The sequence below is a fragment of the Schistocerca serialis genome, chromosome 2 (assembly GCF_023864345.2).
Source record: "Schistocerca serialis cubense isolate TAMUIC-IGC-003099 chromosome 2, iqSchSeri2.2, whole genome shotgun sequence".
Lineage (NCBI taxonomy): Eukaryota > Metazoa > Arthropoda > Insecta > Orthoptera > Acrididae > Schistocerca > Schistocerca serialis.
In genome coordinates, this window is record NC_064639.1 from 32,853,522 (window position 1) to 32,869,632 (window position 16,111).

A 16,111-nucleotide genomic window follows, 5' to 3' on the forward strand; every position below is an offset into this window, starting at 1 on the left:
CACTCCCTGGGATGGATTTACCCTATTTGTTGTTCTGTGCCACTGTCCCTGCTATATGAGAAACACTCTGCTACGGATTCCGCAGTTGCTATTCGACATTCGTGCTAGCGGATTCATGTGATCTTCTGCATTCTTCTTCTATGGTGTTGTTTAGCTATCTGCCATTTCATCAGGATTTTTAGAGTGCTGTCACTTTTGAGTTCCATAGACAAATGGCACATCAGCGTCGTTGCACTGACGAACAGATACTGGAGATACTGACAAGGAGTGACAGTGAGTGTAGAATCTTCAATGAATGTAGTGACAATGAAGATTCATCAGAAGAATCTCGTAGTAATAAACCTCCACATACGAGGGGCGTCCGAGAGATGGCACCACCGGCACGTATCGAGGCCATGTTTAGTTAGTACCATCTCTGGAAAGACAACACCAAGTTTCAGCCATATTGGTCTATTTCTTTGTATTTGGTGTTCGTGTGAATCAAGGAAGTCGAGTCAAGTGTCAAAAAATGGACGAAAAAGAATATCGTGTGGTGATTAAACATTACTTTATGAAAGGCAAATGCCTCAGGAGACTAAAGAGAAGCTTGATAAACATTGCAGTGACTCTGCACCCTCGATTAGAACAGTTTATAAGTTGTTTCAAAATTTTAGGCCCATGTGATGCTGAACGTTCTGGGCACCTGGTGGAGGTTACGACTCCAGAAATCATTGATAAAATCCATGATATGAAGATGGATGACAGAAGAGTTAAGGTGCGTGAGATTGCCAGTGCAGTGGGCATCTCAAATGAAAGGGTACATAATATTTTGCATACACATTTGGACATGAGAAAGCTATCCGCAAGATGGGTTCCACGATTGCTCAAGCTTGACCAAAAACGGAATCGTGTGACTTGTTTCAAGGATGATTTGCAGATGCTCAGGAAGAATCCACAGGACTTTAAGCATCGTATCGTCACTGTGGATGAAACATGGATATATTACTATACTCAGAACAAACAAGTGTCTAAACAATGGGTTACCAAGGGAGACTCTGCACCAGAAAAGGTGAAGACCATACAGGTGCATATTATTCATTGTTAGTGGACCATCTGTAAACCGAGCTGCAAGAAAAACACCAGCAATTGGACCGCAAAAAAGTCCTTTTCCATCACAATGCACCAGCACACACCTCAGCAGTTGTGGTCGCAATTATTGGAAAGAGGATTGCAACTCGTTTCACATCCCCCTATTCTCCAAACTTTGCTCCCTCTGACTACTATTTGCTCCCCAATTTGAAGAAACGGCTGGCGGGACAAAGATTTTATTCAAACGAGGAGGTGACTGCAACAACTAATAGCTATTTTCCAGACTTGGACAATTCCTATTATTCGGAAGGGATCAACAAATTAGAACAGCACTGGACGAAGTGTATAAGTCTAAAAGGAGACTATGTCAAAAAATAAAAAAGGTTTACTCCAAGCACGGAAGTAGTTTTTATTTTTGCATGGACTTTTCAAATGCCCCTCGTACTTCACCTAGCAGAGCTCGCCAGGACAGTTCTTCTTTAGAGTCTGAAAGTGAAGACAAATCAACCCGTAAAAGGCCACTCCACAGTGAGAATGAGAAGTCTGATGGGCACAAACGTGATTTCAGTCCAGTACTTCATGCATCTGATGACTCATCTTCAGGACATAATTGCCAGCTAGTGCCTGATTCAAGCGTTCTTTCCTTTTTCATGCTATTTCTATCAAAATATCTGTTGATATTTGTAGCACTTTAAACGAAGTGATTTTTCACTTTCACCATGGCAAATTCGTCTGAATCCGTTCATTTCTTGGCTATCCACCTGGAAAGATACAGGTTTTGAGGAAATGTATAGCTTCATTGGTATTTGACTTCTCATGGCTAGTGTTAAAAAGGTGAGAATAAAGGAATACTGGTCCAGAGATGAACTTCTGAGTACTCCAATTTTTGGCGAAGTTACGTCTCGTGACTGTTTTAAGTTACTTTTGAGAATGTTGCATTTTAGTGACAACTCGGTCAATCATGGAGATGACAGTTTGTTTAAAATTAGGAAAATAACTGATACAGTTCGTGTGGTGTTCCACAGTGCATTTAATCCATACTAAAAACTCATGTCAATGAAAGTCTATTATTGTTCAAAGGTCTCTCATATTTTTAAACAATGCATTTCTTCAAAACATTCATGCTGTGCGACTGTAGAACTGGATACATCTTTGATTTCATTGTATTCACAGGCACAACAACAGAAATTGAAGTCCATAATTTGGGGAATTCTGGCGATATTGTGGCAACATTAATGAAGCAATACCTTGAACGTGGACTTACCCTGTATGTCGACAATTGGTATACAAGACCAGCCTTGTTCCTCTGGCTTCACAACCAGAGAACAGCAGCATGCGGTACTGTACGTAAGAACAGGCACAACTTTCCAAAGCTACAAAAGAAACTGAAACGAGGAGGAGTTGAGCTTATGTCAACTGACGCAATGCTTGCCATCAAATGGCGCGACAAGAGAAGTGTTCACGATGATTACCTGCAACACTACAGAAATGCGTGACACGGGAAGGACAGACAAGATGACTGGCGAAAAAGTAATGAAGCTGCTTTGTTGATTACAATGCAAATATGGGAGCAGTAGACCACTACGATATCCTATTAAGCTCTGTTGCATCTGTGTGTAAATCTGTTAAATGGTAAAAAAAGTTCCCCCTGCAGGTACATGAATTAGGCGGCCCCAAGGGCAGGCTTGACACGGCCAGCCGCACACGTCGATGCAGCACTCAATGGGTTACAATGTATCACACAAATGTCCCACAAAATTTAAAATGATAACATAAATGACTGGTCTTCTGGGATCGAAATTCTTCTAAGTGGGTGGTCCTCAAAGTATTAAGTCTTAAACGAGAGTCAAATGCTCTGTGATATAAAAAATTCATCGCAAATTCTCATACATAACATAATTCGTGTTGTGTAAAAGGAAATTCACTTTACAGTAATGCTTCTCAAACCACCATTCACAATATTTCACTGTGACCTATTAGAAATAGGTTCATTTCAGCAGTTGCCAGTGAGAAAAAAAAAAAATAAAATAAAAAAAATAAAAAAAAAAAAATAAAAAAAAAAATAAAAAACAGGCGTTGCTGTGCGTGCGCAGCTACGATGAGGGAGGAAGCATATATGTTTATGAGTATAAAGCAGTAAGAGATCTTACATTATGTCTAAAAGAAACAGGACACAAAATGCACAATTTGGTTTTCAGTGCACAGTCGTATGTCCAGATTCCCAATGAAGTACACCCCAACCTGATATTAAGTTTTTCATTGCGGTTTTCAGGATGTAAATTTTCTTGGAGTAGAAGTACTTTATCATCTCATGTTTGGTTCTTTATTATGGCATAATGCTATACATGCAAGAACATTAAAGCATGCATTTGAAATTCAGCCAACAGTTGACACTAGCCAGTATTGTTGAATGAAACACTTCGTTTCAAATAAATTAATTGCCTCAGTGAGAAAGATTAATAACAGCCAAATTTCTTTAGCAACAAACATAAATAACTTCATTGTTTTGCAAGGCGATTAGTGCTTGACTGCCAGAAACGTGGAAATAAAATAAAATCAGAAAACTGAACTAATAACATATTTTAACCTTCCATAATTATGCGAATGTATTTTAATTCACTTGATAGCTCCCAGCCACAAAAATCTATTTTGTTTTCATTTGACGTGAGACCTGTAAACAAAGAGGAAACAGCAAAATCACTAAATGTAAGCATGGATCACATGGACATGGGAGACTAACAGACTTACCACCCCCCCCCCACCCCCCCCCCCCCCCCCCCAAACAACTACTCAAGACTGCTCTGCACATACACAAATCTGGCAGCTTGGGCACACCATAAAATTTTTTCCTATTAGCATCCAGCTGCTTGCTGCTACTACCAATACAGCTAACAGCAACACTTCAAGCAGCCAGAAGCAGAAGGTGCTGCTCATACGTGACTCTACAGCACAAGCACATAAGCCCGCTGGCAACTGCTCAAACGAACCTAATGTAAACAGTTGTGTCATCACACTCATTGGAAGCCATTTGTTGTTATGAAGTATCGCACAGTCTTCATCCTAAAGCCTTTGACATTTTTTGCTGTTAGCACACACACTTGTGCGTGCACTGTGTTTCGTTGTTGTAAATGGTGCATTTCCATTACAATTCAAGTTATATTTTGGTTTTTTCTCATTTATGTTTTACTGCTGCAGTATTATTCTGCAGTAGCGGGATACAGTAATATTCTTTGCTAGAGTACCAGTTCTCACCAGTCAAAATTACAAAAAAAATTGAAGACTGAAACAGTGAAAAACTCCCAGAATTCCAAAAAATTACCAGGTTTTTCCCAGTTTTCTCCTAGATGAAAAAGTTCCTGGGTTTTTCCCAGATTTTCCAGTCATTTCAGGGCATATACAACCTGTCCACTGTCCCCCACCATTCACCCAACAGCTTCCCCTTCCTCATCCTGCCATCCCCTCCTAGTTCGTGCCCCTGGTCACCTTCATTGTGTGCCTCCTCCCCTCTGATTTCAACATCTATGCATCAAATGCCTAACCTATGGCACCTTGGCACCTGTCCCTCTCACATTCCTACCAGCCAACTAGCTACCTCCCCCAGAGCCACTAGCTACCCACCCCAACCCCTCTTCCTGCCTTCTACACCTCCCCCTCTCTACCCACCCCACCTAGCACAATCCTCCCTAACCCTACATTATTTCATGTATCTGCAGTCCTGGCATTGTGCATCCAGTTGACACGATGTAGGGGACTGTGTGTATGTAAGTATGTGTGCGTGTGCATGCGTGCACTCTCTCTCTCTCTCTCTCTCTCTCTCTCTCTCTCTCTCTCTCTCTCTCTCTCTCTCTTCGTGTGTACTCTTACTCTAGCTCAAGAAAGGATTTACTCTGCAAGCTCTGAAGTATTCTTTGTTTTGTATATCTAAGGCAATACTTCTGCTTTTTGGTGAGCGGTCTTTATGCCTTAAAGTATTTAAATTCTACCAAAACTTACCAGTCAATAATTCTTCCTTTGTTCTATGGCCTGATGCCCATAAGAGTTGCATATTATTTTAGCAAACTTTTTCTATCGAGAATTTCTTCTGGTCAACTCTAAAGTTTACCTCAGTGTTTCTTCTATTTCCACTACCCAATTATCTTAAACGTTTTTTCATCATTATGCTCCTTATTCTGTGATCCCCGTGGTTATTATTAAATAGCCTATGTGAAGCATCTTCAGTTCCATGCTTTAATGTAAGTACTTATCTTTGACAACTATTTGCCATCAGCTCTTCTCTAGAATGTCTATATATACAGCTAATTTCATTTCCGGGTGACTTCTTCCCGTTCACTTTCAACATTTTTACTTTTTCATTACATATTAAATCTAGTATCTCAACCATTATTCGTAATGTTTTTTGAATACTAGTACCTTTACTGCTGCATTTTCAACAAATTTAAGGCTATTCCATCATATCTTTAAACATATTTTGTTAGGTCAATGATATTATCATGAGTTTCTTCAATGTCCCCATCATCCACACCCTTGGTTGGTATGTACATATTTGTTTTGCTGTTGTCTTCAGTTGAGAGACTGGTCTGATGCAGCTCTCCATGCTACTCTATCCTGTGCAAGCTTCATCTCCAAGTACCTACTGCAACCTACATCCTTCTGAATCTGCATAGTGTATTCATCTCTTTAGTCTCCCTCTACAATTTTTACCCTCCACTCTGCCCTCCGGTACTAAATTGGTGATCCCTTGATGCCTCAGAATATGTCCTATCAACCTATCCCTTCCAGTCAAGTTGGACCACAAAGTCCTCTTCTCCCCAATTCTGTTCAGTACCTCCTCATTAGTTATGTGATCTACCCATCCGATCTTCAGCATTCTTCTGTACCACCACATTTCAAAAGCTTCTACGCTCTTCTTGTATAAACTATTTATGGTCCATGTTTCACTTCCATACATGGCTACACTCCATACAAATACTTTCAGAAACGACTTCCTGACACTTAAATCTATACTCGATGTTAACAAATTTCTCTTCTTCAGAAACGCTTTCCTTGCAATTGGCAGTCTACATTTTATATCATTTCTACTTTGACCATTATCAGTTAGTTTGCACCCCAGATAGCAAAACTCATTTACTACTTTAAGTCTCTCATTTCCTGATACAATTCCCTCAGCATCACCTGATTTAATTCGACTACATTCCATTATCCTCGTTTTGCTTTTGTTGATGTTCATCTTGTATCCTCCTTCCAAGACTCTGTCCATTCCGTTCAACTGCTCTTCCAGGCCCTTTGCTGACTCTGACAGATTTACAATGGCATTGGCAAACTTCAAAGTTTTTATTTCTTCTCCACGGATTTTAATCCCTATTACAAATTTTTCTTTTGTTTCCTTTACTGCTTGCTCAATATATAGATTGAATAACATCGGGGATAGGCTACAACCCTGTCTCACTCCCTTCCCAATTACTATTTGCCATCTCAACTAATATAGCTGCCATCTGGTTTCTGTACAGATCGTAAATCGCCATTCACTCCCAGTAAGAGAGAAATGCATGTATTCAGAAAACATAATGTGGTTCCCCATTTGCCTATTCTCCCCCATGCAAAATTCACATATTTCTGTTACAACTAATACGGATATAACATTACAGAATTTAAACACACACACACACACACACACACACACACACACACACACACACACACACACACACACACATATATATATATATATATATATATATATATATATATATATGATATGAAAATAATAGAGGGAAACATTCCACGTGGGAAAAATATATCTAAAAAGAAAGATGATGAAACTTACCAAACAAAAGCGCTGGCAGGTCGATAGACACACAAACAAACACAAACATACACACAAAATTCTAGCTTTCGCAACCAATGGTTGCCTCGTCAGGAAAGAGGGAAGGAGAAGGAAAGACAAAAGGATATGGGTTTTAAGGGAGAGGGTAAGGAGTCATTCCAATCCCGGGAGCGGAAAGACTTACCTTAGGGGGAAAAAAGGGAAAAAAGGACAGGTATACACTCGCACACACACACATATCCATCCACACATACACAGACACAAGCAGACATTTTGCGGTGCGGTGCGGTGCCGCGGCGCGGTTTAGGCGCGCTCGCCGCGGATGCGGCGCGCGAGCTGGATGTCCTTGGGCATGATGGTGACGCGCTTGGCGTGGATTGCGCACAGGTTGGTGTCTTCGAAGAGGCCGACGAGGTAGGCCTCGCTGGCCTCCTGCAGGGCCATGACCGCGGAGCTCTGGAAGCGCAGGTCGGTCTTGAAGTCCTGCTGTGTCTGCTTGTGTCTGTGTATGTGTGGATGGATATGTGTGTGTGTGCGAGTGTATACCTGTCCTTTTTTCCCTTTTTTCCCCCTAAGGTAAGTCTTTCCGCTCCCGGGATTGGAATGACTCCTTACCCTCTCCCTTAAAACCCATATCCTTTTGTCTTTCCTTCTCCTTCCCTCTTTCCTGACGAGGCAACCATTGGTTGCGAAAGCTTGAATTTTGTGTGTATGTTTGTGTTTGTTTGTGTGTCTATCGACCTGCCAGCGCTTTTGTTTGGTAAGTTTCATCATCTTTCTTTTTAGATATATATATATATATAGACACACACACACCTGCATTCATATACAACAAGAAAACTTATATCTGTGCAATCATACACTTATCACCTGTGCATACGGATGCCTTTCAGGTAGTTTGATGGCCCTGTAGCCAGTGGAATTATATTCATTGGCTGTGTCACTCCTCCATTAGGCAGCAGTGGTGATGTGGCCAGCTGAGTAGGTTTTTCTGCATCGTTTCCTTCGTACTCACAAGCTGGAATTGATTCTTCTTTCTTGGGAATGTGCACCTCCATTGACACTGGGATACGGTGAGAAACTGAGTGTGATGTTACAGGAAGCTTGTTGATACCTTTATCTGACATACTTCTGCACGAAAGTAGGCTTGGATAATTTTCCATTATTACACTGAACACTCTCCTCTTAGTGCAGAGTGATTCCAGCACTTCCAGTGGAACCTGTAAAACGGTTAACTGTGTTATTTATGATTACTTTAATTCCTCAACTGTAAAACTATGTAGCAACAGATTTGGCTGCGCAATTATTTATGGCTACAACAGTTTCAGATAGTGACAAGTCATGTTTTCAAAAAAGATACAGATGTAAAAAATATTTTAACAAATCATTAAATATGAGATGTACCTCATAAATAGTGCACATAAAACTTTGCAGCTAACAAGCCCACAATTAAGTTCTACAGTTTTCATTATCTACTTTATGTAGCTGCTAACATGATTAAAATATTTGTCTACTGATATATCTGACACACAAGTGTCCTTCAGCAGGAAATGTGCACAGGAATATAATATTACCGTACAAATACACTGTGTTATGTAAGTCAAACAGGCAACTGGAAGCTATTCAATTCCTTCACAAGGCAGCAAATTCTCAAGTACCAGACATTTTCTGTTTCTTGTCATTCAATGGATTATAATGGAACAAACATTGTGGCACACATAACAAACTTCTGCAGTTCCAATGTTGTTGAATCAGTGGTAATACAACTGCCAGAAAACCTGTATTCATCAAAATTATGACTACCACCTGGACACAACCTAGAATGCCGTCACTGGGAAACTTCACGTTCCACGTCACTAATGTTTTGCTGTGATTTTGCAGAATCTGATTCACCTGATATTGATAAGGAGAACTTTCCCCAAGTACACTCCTGCAGTGATTTAGAAGTACCCAACACACGTACCAGTAGGGTCTTAATAGAAGAACTTAACAATACTTTATCAGTGACCAGAAGACTGTGCTGAAATATGATAGGCAATTTCTGACATCCAGCAATTCTCTTGTAATTTAGTAACAGCAGATGCATCAGAGAAAATTTGTAGGTAATTTTGTCAAGTGTTTACATGGGTACACCCTACAATAACATTTCACCTATGGAGAGAGCAGCCACCCTTGACTTATGAGCAGATGTGGATACCACATACTCAAAGCAGATAAAGTTAACATTATGATCAAGCCACGGGAGGTTGGTTGGTTGATTAAAGGGAGCACACTACTAGGTCATCAGTCCCTTTTTCCTTGAACAGAGAGGTCAATGTGTGTCTACATCAGAGATGGCCTACTGCGCAAAACCAATGAGAAGAAAACCCCAAGGTCTACCAAATGTCAACAAAGGGTAGGTAAGGGGGGAAAAAAATGAGGAAAGGGGGGATACAGGAAGAAAGGCGGAAAGGTGTCCTATCTAGGGAGCAGCCGGAAGCCCTCGAAAGCAGACTGCAATGAGAGAACATACATCACCCGTCACTTACCAGAGGTACAGCACTCAGAAATTGCCTAGGAAAGACTAGCAACACAAACAGGGCAAGAGAAGCACAGACAGACATGAGACGAACAAATTGAACGGATCATGCGAGAGGAGGGAAGGAAGAGCAGAAGAGCAGGTAGGGTGATGGCTGGGGTGGATCACTAAGCCCAGTCAGCCACAGCGTGGTCTAGGCAGAGGAGGCAACAGAGTTTTCTGCCAATTAATAAGATGTAAAAGTAAGTCAGCTGCTGAGGCATCATATCCTATCACCAGGGGTAGTGAGTAAGGGAGATCTAGAGTCTGCCGCAGGGCGACTATGTTGGGAAAGACCAGCAAAACGTGGACCACCATCAAATGAGAACCACCACAACAGTGGGGTGGGTCCTCATGATGGAGGAGATGATGAGTAATCAAAGTGTGTCCAATGCTGAGCCAACAAAGGACAGTCTTCCCAAGATGCCTGCTTGCAGGACCTCGACAGATTCGTAGTCTCCTTTATCGCCCGTAGTTAAGTTTGGTGAAGTCGGAATGAGCCATTCCAGATTCCTAAAACTTAATGGCGTAATACTGATTGGAGGTCTGTTTACAGAATACTGAACTCAAGAGTCGGCTTACTGGTAGCCAATTTTGCTATCAGTGAGTTTATTCCCCAGGATCCAAACGTGGCCCAGGTAACAGACACAGGTCACTGATATCCACATTGTTCAAGGGCACATAGGGAATCCTAAATTAGCATGACCAAGGGATGGCGGTGGTAAAACCAGTTGAGAGCTTGAAAACTGTTCAAGGAGTTGCAGAAGATGAGAAAGGACTCACCGGTGCAGAAATGGATACGCTCAAAAGCACAAGAGATGGCTACCAACCCAACAGGGAAAATACTACAGCCACTGTATCTGGCGAGGAGCACAATTCAGCACAAGCAAAGACTACATGACCAACAACCATCGAGCTATCAGTATAGACTACTTCTGAACCCTGGGATGGAAAAAATTGCTAGTGGAGGGCCTTGGGCTGAACCAAGTCTTTCGGACCTTGTGATAGATCAATACAAAGCTGTGGCTGAGGGAGGTCTATACAGTATTATTATGTGACATTATGAAACACTAACACTTTTCACTCCTAACCCTATTAAAGGAGGTAACCAAGAGAATGAGACCACAGAAATTAGTTCCACTTAGGTTGTACAAACTGACCATGATTCACATGGAATTCATGTCTATATGACCTATTCAGAGCACTACTGGAGCATTACACACACAACCTGTATCCATCGGACATGTAGCCTGTAACTGAAAACATGTCATGATCATCTCTCCATCGGCAAAAGATTCCAGAATAGTCCTCCATTTGGATCTCTGGGAGGGGGTTGCCAAGGGAGAGCCGACTATGAGAAAAAGATTCTACACCCAACAAAAGGATAACATTCTACGAGTTGGTGTATGGAACATCAGAAGCTTGGTTGTGGTACAGAAGCTAGAAAATCTGAAAAGCGAAATGCAGAGGCTCAATCTGGGTATAGTAGGGGTCAGTGAAGTGAAATGGAAAGAAGACAAGGTTTTCTGGTCAAATGAGTATAGGGTAATATTAACAACAATGGTATAATGGGAGTAAGATTCGTTATGAGTAGGAAGATTGGGCAGAAGAGTGTATTACTGTGAACAGTTCAGTGATAGGGTTACTGTGTTATCAGAATGAACAGTAAACTAACACCGACAACGATAGTTCAGATACACGTGCCGACATCACAAACTGAAGATGAGACAGAGAAAGTATAAGAGGATATTGAAAGGGTAATACAGTACATAAATGGAGATGAAAATCTAATAGTCATGCGAGACTGGAATGCAGTTGTAGGGGAAGGAATAGAAGAAAAAGTCTATAGGAGAATATGGGCTTGGGACAAGGAATGAGAGAGGAGAAAGACTAATCGAGTTCTGTAATAAATTTCAGCTAGTAATAGCAAATACTCTGTTCAAGAACCACAAGAAGAGAAGGAATACTTGGAAAAGGCTGAGTGATACACGAAGATTTCAGTTACATTACAACATGGTCAGATAGATTCCAAAATCAGATACTGGATTGTAGGGTGTCCACAGGAGCAGATACAGACTCAAATCACTATGCAGTAGTGATTAAGATTAGGCTCAAGTTTAAGAGGTTAGAAAGGAACAATCAATACGCAAAGAAGTACTAAGGAATGACTATATACACTTAAGTTCTCTAAGGCTACAGATACACCAATAAGGAGTCACTCAGTAGGCAGTACAGTTGAAGAGGAATCAACATCTATAAAAGGGGCAAAAACAGAAGTTGGAAAGACGATCACAGAGGGTAACTGCGAAGAAACCATGGGTAACATAAGAAATAATTCAGTTGATCAATGAAAGAAGAAAGTACAAAAATGTTCAGGGAAATTCAGGAATACAGAAATACAAGTCGCAGAGTAATGAAGTACAGGAAAGCTAAGGTGAAATGGCTGCATGAAAAATGTGAAGAAATCAAAAAAGAAATCATTGTCAGAAGGACTGATTCAGCAAATCGGAAAGTTAAAACAACATTAGGTGAAATTAAAAGCAAGGGGGTAACATTACGAATGCAAAGGGAATTCCACTGTTAAATGCGGAGGAGAGAGCGGACGGGTGGAAAGAGTACATTGGACGACTATGAGGAAGAAGATTTGTCTGATATGACAGAAGAAGGAACGAAAGTCTATTTAGAAGATATGGGAGATTCACTATTAGAATCAGAATTTGCGAGTGCTTTGGTGGACTTAAGATCAAGTAAGGCAGAAAGGATAGGTAACATTCCATCAGAATTTCAAGAATCATTGGGGGGAAGTGGCAACGAAATGACTATTCACATTGGTGTGTAGAATGTATGCGTCTGGTGAAATACTATCTGACTAACGGAAAAATATCATCCACACAATTCTGAAGACTGCAAGAGCTGACAAGTGAGAGAATTATCGAACAATCAGCTTAACAGCTCACGCATTGCTAACAAGAATAAGCTGAATGGAAAGAACAGTCTAATGAGTACAGAATATGGGCAGAGTAAATCGAAGAAATGAGAAATAGTAGAAATGATAACAGCAAGAAACTTAACGTCAGGATTGATGATCACGAAGTAGATGAAGTTAAAGAATTCAGCTACCTAGGCAGAAAACTAACCAATGACGGACGGAGCAAGGAGGACATCAAAAGCAGACTAGCACTGGCAAAAAGAGCATTCCTCCCCAAGAGTCAACTAGTATGAAACATAGCTCTTAATTTCTGGAAGAAATTTATGAGAATGTACGTTTGGAGCATAGTATTGTATGGTAGTGAAACACCGACTGTGAGAAAACCAGAGCTGAATAGAATTGGAGCCTCAGATGTGGTGTGGACTTGGGTTGCAACTGCTACTATTGAGATGAAAAGGTTGGCACAGGAGAGGAATTCGGGACGGGCCGCACCAAACCAGTCAGAAGATTGATGACTTGAAAAAAAAGGGCCTTAAACTACTTACAAATTGGCTAAACACTGTTTTTACTCAGTTCTATGGCAAGTAAATGTCCACATCACATTAGAGATCAGTCGTTTACAAAGAAACAGGTCCAAAGCAACAGGTTTAGTAAAAACAGAGCAAAGGCCAAGGAATGACATCTACGGAACTGTTTTCCACTGTTCTCTTCAGACTGGTCTCTCTTGATTGGTATCATACTTTTTCAGGTGGTCAACAATTTCTCATTTAGTTCTGGCATTCCTTATTCCTCCTTTGGTCTAATTCACTCTGCCTCGTTCTTTTTTACAGTGGTCACTCATTACTCTTCTATTTCCATCATACTTTATCCAGTAGTGAGCTATTGTCCATTCCATTCATAGCATTCATCACTGGTCACTCAATTTCAAAGCTTTTATCAAATTCCCACTTCTAGTTCTTTGTGTACACTGTTCAACTTCCACGAGTGAGAGTAAGTAAAATGTGATGACTCCAAGCAATCTTGTACACCTTATGCAGGTCAACAGATCAAAAAGAAGACTGTGATAGATGTTGGCATTTAGAAGGAGACTATCGGATTGCTTCTTCAAACCTAAGCAGATGGACAGTTGTTGATCGCCCCTTCCACAAACCACACTTATAGGGGGACAAAAGGCCCAGACATTCAAGAACCCAGCATAATGTGTGAGCAAAACATCCTTTCCAACACCTTATAGAATACACTGGTCACGCTAATCAACCAGTAACTATCAAGAGACATTTGGTTCTTGCCTGGCTCAAGGACTGGGACAACTATGCAATCTTGCCACTGCAGGGGGAAGGTACATTGGATCCACATACAGTTTAAGACCTAGCAGAGATGCTGACTTTAGCAACGTTTAGGGATCACCTGATTATGAATTTAATCAGAGCCTGGGGCTGTGTCACATGTCGAGGCACGAGCCTGAAGTAGTTCTCAGTCAGTGAATGGTTCATTACGGAATCAGCTGGTGAAGAGTTAAACAGTAGAAATGTAGCAGGTTAGGAAGAGGATGCCTATGCTGGCGTAAAATGGGTCGCCAGGTGTTCTGCAAGAACTGATGAATCTGTACAGAAAACACCCTGTGGGACAAGACCCAGAACAGTAGTTCATCAGTGGTGGCTCATAAGACCCTGGAGGTTGACCCACATCTGAGATGAAGAGGTTGACTTTCCCAGGGAGAAGATACACTTCTCTCAACATTCCTTCTTATTACATTTGATTAAATATTGTGCCTTAGCATGAAGTCAATTAAAAGTGATAAGGTTGGTCTGCAAAAGATATTGTTTGAATTGTTGCAGGGCTCAGCAGCGATTCTGAATAGCTACAGCAATGTCTCTTTTACACCAAAGCACTGGACGACATTAAGGGGGACTTGTAGAAAGGGGAAATAGTTCCAGCAGTCCGAGTGATCACATCAGATGCATTGCACATCTCATCAATACGATCAAACGATAGAGGTGGTGAATGTAACAGCAGAGGCATACAAAAACCAGTTTGCTCTGAAGTGCCAGAAAGTGGTCCCTGTCACACAGGTTATCATGAATTGAACAATATAGTGAATCTGCAAGATTAGAAGAGGCGATCATTTAATCTATAGTTGAAACGGTGCCATGGACAGCACTGAAATGGGTAGAACTATCACCTAGGAGTCACAGATCATGGTCTGTGAGATGTTGGTAAATTATTATTAATAATATTATTATTATTATTATTTATGGGGTTTTAGGGTGCTCAACTACTAAGGTCATTAGCGCCCAGTCACAAATGTAAGTGCACATATAATCTGATAAAACTAGGAGGGGAGGAGGGGGGGGGGGGGGGCACCAGAAAGTTCTTACAAAGACGCAGATAAAATAATTAAAAGAGTTAGATGTCTTTGGACAAGTCCGTCAAAGTAATAAAACGAAGAACACGAGCAGCTGTTCAAGCGTCATCAGCTAAAATTTCCTGTAAGGCAGATGGCAGAGACAGGAAAACACGAGATTGATTAAAACGGGGACACGACAATAAAAATGGCGCACTGTCAATGCATGACCACAAGGGCACTGCGGGGCGGGGTTACTGGATAGCAGGTAGCGCTGGCTAAACCGGCAATGCCAAATCCGCAACCTGACCAAAATGACCTCCTCTCGCCAAGATGGTCGGGAGGAGGTTGTCCAAGCTGTTGGGAACGGTTTTATGGCCCGGAGCTTATTTTCTTGAAGTGACGACCAAGTATCCCACCATAATGACACAAACCTCTTACAAACAACCTCACTAATGTGATGGAACACAAAGGGAGGCTGGCCGAGGCAGGAGGACTGCAGCCTCGGCCGCAGCATCAGCAGCTTCCTTCCCAGGCACTCCTACAGGGCCTGGAACCCACATAAAGCTAACAGGAGAGCCATCAGCAGCAAAAGAATGGAGGGATTGCTGGATCCGTTGCACCAAGGGATGGACTGGATATGGAGTTCCAAGGCTCTGAAGAGCACTGAGTGAGGAGTACATACGGAGAATGGCGGTGGCGGTGGACATACTGAACGGCCTGATAGAGAGCAAAAAGCTCGGCCGTAAGGCTGGAACACTGGTCGAGGAGCCGGTATTTAAAGGCGACGTCGCCGACAACAAAGGCACAGCCGACACCATCGTCTGTTTTGGAGCCATCAGTGTAAATAAAGCTGTTACTGGAGAGCAGCGCACGAAGTTTGACAAACTGTGAGCAATACACTGCATCCGGAGTACCCTCCTTCGGTGGCGTGCTGAGGTCACGATGAATGTGAACCGGAGCCTGGAGCCAAGGTGGTGTCGGGCTCTCACCCTCTTTGAAGGTGGTAGGGAGGGCAAAATCCAATTGTCGAAGCAGGCGACGAATGCGGACCCCAGGGGGTAGCAGGGCAGACACATACAACCTATACTGACGGTCGAGAGAATTGTCAAAGAAGGACTGATACGAAGGGTGGTCGGGCATTGACAACAGCCGGCAGGCATACCGACAAAGCAGTATGTCGCACCTGTAGGTCAATGGTAATTCGGCAGCTTCAGCATAAAGACTCTCGACGGGACTAGTATAGAATGCTCCAGTCGCAAGACGTAACCCCTGATGATGGACGGAGTTGAGATGGCGTAAAAGGGATGGCTCGTTGGCAAATTAAGGCCCCTCTCAGACAAAATGGTACTCTGCCACACGCAGTGGTGTGTGTTCAAGTCCCCAAGC

At 41.9% G+C, this 16,111-nt stretch overlaps 1 protein-coding gene across 5 annotated transcripts in view; it reads right to left on the reverse strand.

Moving 5' to 3' along the window:
• The window catches only part of LOC126456745 (uncharacterized), a 271,037-nt gene that overhangs the window by 69,639 nt on the left and 185,287 nt on the right, over positions 1 to 16,111 (reverse strand). For all 5 annotated transcript variants that reach the window (XM_050092492.1, XM_050092491.1, XM_050092490.1 and 2 more), the window contains one exon: positions 7,763 to 8,112. In XM_050092492.1, the coding sequence (XP_049948449.1) occupies positions 7,763 to 8,112 (350 nt within the window). The remainder of the gene's footprint in view (positions 1 to 7,762; positions 8,113 to 16,111) is intronic.